Source organism: Rasamsonia emersonii (genome assembly GCF_000968595.1).
Source record: "Rasamsonia emersonii CBS 393.64 chromosome Unknown ctg1118621760550, whole genome shotgun sequence".
NCBI lineage: Eukaryota > Fungi > Ascomycota > Eurotiomycetes > Eurotiales > Trichocomaceae > Rasamsonia > Rasamsonia emersonii.
Genome location: NW_013562915.1, coordinates 1 through 8,385, shown reverse-complemented (window position 1 = coordinate 8,385; position 8,385 = coordinate 1). Strand labels below are relative to the sequence as shown.

The 8,385-nt window shown below is 53.4% G+C and overlaps 4 protein-coding genes across 4 annotated transcripts; 2 read left to right on the top strand and 2 right to left on the bottom strand.

The window, feature by feature from the left end:
- Nucleotides 1-678: 678 nt before the first annotated feature.
- T310_7485 (uncharacterized protein) lies at nt 679-1,705 on the top strand (the record flags this gene model as incomplete). The annotated part of the gene is made up of 2 exons (XM_013469723.1): nt 679-927; nt 983-1,705. 2 exons carry the CDS (start codon nt 679-681, stop codon nt 1,703-1,705), a joined length of 972 nt encoding a protein of 323 aa, XP_013325177.1.
- A 383-nt stretch (nt 1,706-2,088) lies between these two features.
- T310_7484 (uncharacterized protein) lies at nt 2,089-4,604 on the bottom strand (the record flags this gene model as incomplete). Its single annotated transcript, XM_013469722.1, has 9 exons — nt 2,089-2,489; nt 2,711-2,951; nt 3,028-3,077; nt 3,162-3,581; nt 3,723-3,930; nt 3,979-4,042; nt 4,181-4,332; nt 4,446-4,500; nt 4,555-4,604. The coding sequence occupies 9 exons, from the start codon at nt 4,602-4,604 to the stop codon at nt 2,089-2,091; spliced, it is 1,641 nt and encodes a 546-aa protein (XP_013325176.1).
- Nucleotides 4,605-5,470: 866 nt separating this feature from the next.
- Nucleotides 5,471-7,152, bottom strand: T310_7483 (uncharacterized protein; the record flags this gene model as incomplete). The annotated part of the gene is made up of 6 exons (XM_013469721.1): nt 5,471-5,528; nt 5,610-5,698; nt 5,773-6,058; nt 6,115-6,411; nt 6,471-6,839; nt 6,893-7,152. 6 exons carry the CDS (start codon nt 7,150-7,152, stop codon nt 5,471-5,473), a joined length of 1,359 nt encoding a protein of 452 aa, XP_013325175.1.
- A 638-nt stretch (nt 7,153-7,790) lies between these two features.
- Nucleotides 7,791-8,385, top strand: T310_7482 (uncharacterized protein; the record flags this gene model as incomplete). Its single annotated transcript, XM_013469720.1, has 2 exons — nt 7,791-7,807; nt 7,889-8,385. Coding segments are annotated over 2 exons (514 nt in total), but the record flags the coding sequence as incomplete, so codon positions are not given.

Genomic DNA, 8,385 nt, shown 5'->3' with positions numbered 1-8,385 from the left:
AGTCAACGGAAAGCGAAGAAAGCCATTCAATCTGATGGAGCGGTGTTCGTTATATACGATCTATGTCGTCCAGTATATACGGTTGCGACGAAAATTGTCCGGACACTCAGCTGCCGGGATGAAGTACCAACGCGGCGCAGCGTTGTCAGCTTCCAGGCGCCGTGCAACGGCTGTTGTGATGTCCCTTGTCAGGGACTCAGGACGATGCATCCAGACCGGCGCATCGCCCAGGTCTGCCAGCGCTAACGATGGAACAGACGGCGGCCCTAATTAACTGGCGCCGGTGAGAATTCTATCCCAGACAAGCCGCCGGCATTGCAGGGATCTCTCTGCGTCTGCAGGGATCATTCCCCGCGACTGACAGCCATGCAAGCTGATATGCAGGTTCCTATCATTGGAGTGTTCTATTCGATAGAGGCAGTACAGAATACTTACAGTTCGACGCTCTCGAACCAACTGACGATCACCAACTCTTCGCGCTGGTTGCGTTGACAGTCGGGGCCCAACAGCTTAGCTTGGAATACGCATTGCCACGGCAAGAATATTCGATCCAGAGCGCGAGGGCAGCGTGATGGCTATATTAAAGCAGGGCAGTTGCCAGGACCCGGACATCGAGCCTCTTTCGAAGAGGAATAACACGCAATTCTTTGATGAATTTGATTCCTGTCGACCACCACGATGCTGTCTCAGTCGTTCAGATACCTGTCTAATGAAGTCCAGGCTCAATGGGAGAACGCCGGTCCTGTTCGTAGCGTCGTCTTCCTGGTCTCGATCTTGCTGCTGGCTGCCTGGCTGTCGTGGCGCATCTGGAGGTTCACCATCCAGCCGATGCTCAGGCCGGATGAGCCCAAGGAGCTTCCTTACTGGATATCTTGTGAGTCATCTTCTTCGTTTTCCTTGCTTCGTGCCGATCAGGGACAGTCTTTGGTAGGTGCCGTTGAGCATCTCTTCGTTTGTTTCGCGCATTCTCACGTCCAGCCAGGCAGTTTCTTTCGAGATTCGCACAAGCTTATCTCCAGATAGTCTGGCGCTGACATGCGATAGGGCACGCCTGGGATCCCGAGAGCCGTTCAGCCTGACCATCGCTGGCGAGAACTACTACGTCATCACATCGCCCCCAGACACGACTAAGTACTTCGCTGATGTCGTCTCGCTGACCTGGGACGGATTCCTGGACGAAGTCCTGGTCGGCTTCGGCTGCGATCCCGCCAGACTGGACACGCTGTGGAAACGCAAACCCCGGAGCGCAGTCAATCCTGCAGGGAAGAACCCCATCCACCTGACCGAAGACCTGTTCAAGCAGCATCTTCTGCCGGGCCCGACGTTCGACGTTCTGATCGCAAAGCTGCAGGCGGCGCTGAAGGAGCTGATGTCCTGGGAGAAGCTGTCCTCCGCATACGGGCTGGCGACGGCCTCGCAGACACGACGCATCTCGCTGTACGACCTGTGCTTGCACACCATGATCAACGCAAGCCAGCTGGCCCTGTTTGACCAGGTGCTCTTCGCCATCGATCCGCTCATGACGGCGAATCTGCGCACTTTCACCGACGAGCTGTGGAAGTGCCTGCATCCGTCGCGCCTGGTCGACGCCAGCGAGGTGAAAACTCTCCTGGCGCAATACACACGAGCCTTTCGCATCTACCAGCGACTGCCCAAGGAGATGCGCAAGAACGAGGCGTGGGTCATCTCCACCCTCATCGACTAGTACCGCGAGCTGGGCATATCGCGGCCGGTGCCAGGGTGCGATCTGTATGTCACGCTGTCGAATGCGTGAGCTGCTCAATTGGAGCGATGGATGGATTGTTAGAGGCATGCTATTTCAATTTTAAAAGGTACAAGCTTAATATGTTGTAGTAAATCAAGGCATGAGGTTTCGATTATGTGCTTTCTGGAGCACCTTGCTAAGTATCGCTGTCTGAGGTCAGTTCATCATAGAATATATTGAGCATGAATGTAGTCTAGTAAACGCACTCAACACACCTTCACGGCAGTAACTTGCGTTGCCTGGAGGCACCAAGACCTGCTATTACTATCCAGCATGACTGCAACCAAGGTGGATTCGTTTAGTGTTAACAGCTTAAAAACACACTAGGCCTTCTGGCGCCTCTGTGACAGCGGCACAGAAGCCTGCATTTGGCCCCATAACCCCTGCCTGTCAATATCGCCATGTGCACGCATGGCCAACCATCCGCCGACGCCGACATGCAGGATGCAGATCGCGTTGGCCGCTAGCAGGGATGTTATCGATCTGATCCAACCAGCACGCTTGCCCCGCCCTCGACGTTGGTTACACTGCCATTTGCTCTGCTGCTGCTGCTGCTGCTGCTGCTGCGCGTTTCTCGCCGGGTGTTGTATTTTCCACGACATGAGCAGAGCACAGCGCCGCAGGGCATTTCGGCCTGTATTCCAGGTTCTAGGCTGTCCGGCGCCATATATAGAAATTCCTCGATTCAGATAAAGCGCTCCCCCAAACCCCACCTCCATGACGGCTAGATATCTGTGAGATATTGACTTCCCCGCATCACCTCGACTGATCGAGCACATTCCCTTCTGCCGAGGCAGGAGCATCATGGTCAACTGGATAACGGAGCCGGCCCGGGTCAAGAGTTCTGTGTTCATTGTACGTCTAGTCCAGATCTTATATATCTCGCAGAATTGTGACCGCGTTAACAATTCTTCAGGGCGTCATCTGGGCCGCCGCAGCACTGACATGTCTCTTCCTCGCTCTCCGCCTCTTCATCCGCATCCACTCCTTCGGTCGCTTCTTTGTCGACGACTTCCTCACCGCGGCTGCGTGGCTCATCCTGCTCACCCAGGCCATCATCTGGCTGACGCAGCTGGACGCCATGTACGCGCCGTTCCAGCTCCCCATCGGCGCGCTGACGCCCACCCCGCAGGCGCTGGAGACGAACGCCCGCTTCATGCGCACCGAGGTCGCTGCCGTGTTTGTTCTACACCTGCCTGTTGTCCATCAAGTTCTCCTGTTTGGTCTTCTTCTGGCGCATCGGTGCCAACCTGCCGCCGTACCGCATCTGGGTGTGGTGCGTCCTGGCCTTCGCCATCGCCAGCCTGGTGATCTGTGTCGGTAATGAGGATTATGCGTGTCTGCTAAACAGCCAGACGTGGATCTACCGTGCGTGTCCTGAGCAGAAAGTACATACCTAGAGCAGAGAGATGCTGACCTGCGCCGCCAGAAAACTGCAACAAGCACCCGGCGGTGCTCTTCCAGTTCCAGACCTTGGTTACCGCTACCGTGTTCGATGTCGCCAGCGACATTTTCAGGATGTACGCGTGGCCACGCTGTGACGGCATGGGCTGACAGGATACGCAACCCCAGTCACCTCTATCCCCGTGTGCCTCCTCTGGCACATCAAAATCCCCTGGCGCCAAAAAGCAGCCCTGATGGGCTTGCTCTCGCTGACCGTGCTCATCATGGTGTTTGCCATCATCCGCGTCGCCGTCGTCGCTAGCCCCACCCGCAACGAAGACATCACCTGGCTGTGGCTGTGGAGCTTCATCGAGACTGCTGTCGGTAGGTCTGCCCAGTCGAGTCGGGTCGAGTCGACACTTGCTGACTAGAGCTAGCCATCATCGTCGCCAGTCTCGCCTCGTTCCGGCAGCTTTACACGAAAAACGACAGCTGCGCTCGCGTCTCTCGTCCGCGCGGAACGGGTTGTTATTGTTTCCCGCGATGCAATCCAAGGACAAGGACAAGGACAAACACGCCGGCCTGGCGTCATTCCTGTCTCCTTCGGAGTTCCATTGAGTCAGATCAACAGTCTCGACCGGCCCACGCTGCACACATCGGCCTCGGGGCCGGACCCAGATCGGGATCGGGACCAGGACCGCGAGTGAATGTACGCCCGCATCGAAGATGGCGACTCCAGCGCACCTGTTCCGGCTCCGGGCAGGATTTATATCCGCCAGGAACTGCAGACGGTTGAGGAGAGGGACGTGTATCTATCAGAGGACAGGTACAAACATGTGGCCGGGGGACTTAATTTGTGATAAATGTATCCACGCATAGGATATCTGGTTCAGGCTGGACGAATTTAAGTCGATAGTATGAAACCCATATTTTCATAACGAATAGCATGAATCTACAGCGTCAGTGTGTATACAGACAGTACAGTATCACATGCAAGAGTGCTGTACAGTAGTACTGTAGAGTAGTACATACCCAGATGGAACCGCGTAACCGGAGAATTTCCCGTCTGCTCGCTGAACAACATTGCTGTGTAACTCCAACACAATGTGGTGATGAAATACCTCGTTGAAGCAGGCTAATGGGCGAGAATGGCTTAATAGCAGCACAGGGCACGGCGTAGGCACCTAATGACGATGCCGCGGCTGAAGTATCATGATTGAAGAACGAGGTTGTCTGACTGACTGGAAGAAGGCGACTGAGTTGTGTGTAGGAAGGATGGTTCCCCCAGGCAGCATACCCGCAAGGACAACTTCATACAGCAGATCACATGATAATAGGGGGTGGACTTCCCCCTACAACATATAATGTACTTCCATGTATATAGCAATGACCTTTCTTGGATCTACCTTTCAGGTTTCTGATACCCAGCACCTGTCATCAGCAGAAGCAGGGACATAGCTGAAGAAAGAAAGAATCCTCTCCCCTGGTGGACAATGTCTAACAATCTATCTATATAGTAACCAGCCAGCCCGCAAAGACGCCCTTCCCTGCTGTAGGATTCTTTACTTTTCTTTTTTTTCTTCCTCCTTTTCTATTTCTATGCATGCTGATAGCTGACAGCTCTTACACGCCTTGTCTGGGATCATACATAGTCCCCATATTAATATTAAATTCAGCTTGATCATTACTTACGCTACCGGCCTTGACATGATCGATCGCAACTTCTCAAACAAGCAAACTTTAAGAAAAAAAATGTAGCTCATGTTAGTTAGCAGAGCAGCCTACAGATACTGTTCAACATTAAGAAAGTTAAGGTTACGATAAGATAATTTCCATTCTTGGAAACCGTTCGTGATGACAAATCTGATGACGTCATAGCAATCATCCAACACAAAGGGTTCATTGAACAGTGCACCTACATGCTGAACTAGCAAATGGGTTTCGTTAGATGCAGCTCATGATTATGTTTGTTTGCTGCTCGCGCTGGCGAGCCTTATCAAAAACGGCAGGATAATGATCCATAATCACATTGGATCTGAAAAAGACTGCCCAAATATTAATGCTTGGTTCAAGCATCGTTGAGTCCTGAGTCCTTCGGGATTATCAATCCTGCTAGACTGCCTGGTACCGTTCCCTCACTGCTTCACCTGCGTCAAGGAGGATATCGGCCTTAGACACGGTCTTATTCTCCCGCCATGTCCACTCGAGCATGTCTGCGGCCAGACCCCACTGGATAAGAAAGGAATAATCCTCAAATCGTGATGCTGCCGGCTGGGCAGTAGACATGCTGAGACCCTGACATCTCGGATAGTCGAAATCCCATCAAGGGTGATCCTCAGGGAAATCCTCAGACTCAACTCTCGTTGTATGAGGCATAATCCTAGAGCAGTCAATCTAGTCTCACGCCTTGCTCGCCAAGTCGTTGGTAATTTCCTCCTTCGGTTTGAGACCCGCCACACACGGAGCATAGAAAAGCTTGCCAGACCACGCCCCCTTGACGGTTCGCGTAGCAACAAATATCCAGAGCAGGATAACAGACGTGGCAAAGACCTGGAATGTACATACACCAATCAGCGTCATTGAGATAGATAATTCGGCTTGTTAGTTAGCACGGCCAGACTTACCGTGCCCAGGACCTTGAAGAACTTCGACGGCATCTCGTTCCCAATCTGGATCGTGCTGGCTGAAAACACGCCCAGAGGAAAGGTAAACCCCCACCAGCCCATGTTGAATGGGAAGGGCCGGCTCTGGTAGATGGAAGCGATCGCCAGACAGAACCAGATCAGCCCAAATCCCCACATTATGGTCGCAATGAAAAATCCGAGAACGTAGAGGACACTGCCGGCAATCGGGTCCAGAGTGTTGGTCTCTTGGAAAACGTTCCGACTCACTTTGCCCAGGTACATGATGCTACATAGAGGTCAGCTACAATTACAACTACTCAAAAGCAACGAGGGAAACCATACCCAAATCCACCAAACCCCAGCGGACCCAGAGGGAGAAAGCTGCTCACAATCACCTCCCTGGGCGGCAACTTGTGGACGGCGAGGCGCTGATAATACATGACCAGGACAGCCACTGCGAGCGGGACACCCATTCCCCAGAGCACGTAGCAAGTCATGATCGTCCCCAGGGCATGTTGGCTGTTATCTAGAACCGCCGCAACCTCGGAACCCAATCCTGCTGAAACGATAGTAGCAGCAATCGGCAGCAGCTGCGCCGCAGTAATCTTGTCCAGCGACTTGATATAATCACGGGAGACACTGTTCTGGAAGTTAGCAAATTTGTGCTTAATACTGGACGTGTTGCTATTCGCACTGACAGCAAAAACGAAAGGAAAACAGTCACTGCGACGGCAATAACGGCGTCAATCATCCAAAGCACCCACGCGACGATTTTCGCCCAGCGCCCCCACGACGGGACACAGACAAAAACCCACATCTCGACAAGGGTGGCTAACCCCATGGGCATGGTCCCCAGGAAGAGCGAGTTCACCGGGTCCCGAATCATCGCAAACCATATCTCCGGATACAGTGAGTATCGCAGAATTGAAATGCATAGGGCTGACGCAAACAGGACGGCGTTCAGGATGAAAAATATGATCGAGAGGTAGTACAGCCAGTGGGCCTTGAATGGGATGCTGTTCAAAAGCACGGCGACGATACCCGTGCCCATGGTAACAGAAAACCACCTAAGCAAGCGTCAGCAGTCCATAACTAGCCAGAGTCTGAATTGGTCACGTACGATGGACTGAAATGCCTCACCACGCGTCGCCACCCGACATCGTACTTGGTGAGGTGGGAATAACCCTCATGACCAGACTTGGGCCCATCAGAGCGGGGACTGTCCTTCTGCGTATCAAGAGCATCTGGCGCAGTGCTGCACGATGAAGAGCTTTGTTGTGCAGCTCGAGCACAATCCGCCGGTTTGGTGACGGCTGGATTGTTCGCCGTTTCTTCTTTCTCTGGCGAAAAAGTCGAATTGGAGGAATTATCGGACGACATCTTTCATATTGACGCGAAGATAATCAGACGATAAAAATATCCAGCAAAGAATCGTCAAAAAACTAACGGGGGCGTCATCTCACATAGATATAGACCGTCACCACGGGTTTCGGCCGAAAGTTACCAGGCGATGTAGAAGACAGTTGACAGCTGCGTTCCTGACAGGATCCACTCGCCCAGGGACCTGATTTGCGGGATGCTGAGCCTCCTATGTCAATACCGACGCAGAATGACAGAGAAACAAGGCCATCTCAGCTGGCAATCCTTGATCGCGACTCTTCTGCTTCTTTCTCTCTTGGGCAATGATGCTCGACGTCATCGCGACTGGATGACTAAGCAGCGAGCAACGGAATTGGCATCTCACGTGCGTCTCACGTGATTGTGCGAGTCTCATTGGCCAATGTGTGTTCTATGCAGCCACGGCCAATCGCAATCGCTGCCGACAAGGCGTGCTGCGTGCAAGTTGTCAATTCATCTTCTCAGCCTCCACGGCGGGGTGAGGACTGCAGCTGAGATGGCGTCTTCAGCCGCGTTCGACGTCACTTCTGTGACACTTCATGGCGTTCATGCTCTCTCCTCGATGAGAGACGCCATTGTGTGTGGCCGATCAGATCTAAGCATCAACTGGAGACTCCATCATGCGTGACCATATAATGTAAGCTGTCTGTCTGGCTGTACAGCCTATATTATAATTATACTATGACCTCGCATCCACCTAATCAACCACTCTTGGCAGTGGGAATCCTCGCCTGTCCGAAACCCGCGAACAACGTGAATATGAACGGGAGCTCTGGGAGTTCCAGCACCGGGTCCCTCCGCAAGAGGCGGTCGACGACACCGAGGATGACGACGACGAGAAGCATCCGCATAAATTCAGCTTGAAGGGCAAGCTCAAAGGATTCTGGAACCAGAAGGTCAAGCCGGCCTTTCCTGAAGCAATCGCAGACCTTGGCCTCATCAAAGACGTCTTCACCACCGAGACCCTCATCGCCAAGGACCTCCACGACGCCAATCGGCACCCGGAAATCAGACAGGTAGTAGAAGTGCGACGGGGTCTCGATCTCTGCGAGGGCGAGAAGGCCTACCTCGCGCAGCGGAAACTGCGCGTCCGCGATCATTTTGCCCGATACATCGGTCTGGACCCGGAGCAGGTCCACCCGGACGATGTCCCCGTCGTGGCCTTTGGAGGGAGCGGAGGCGGCTACCGCGCCATGCTGGCCATGCTGGGCTACT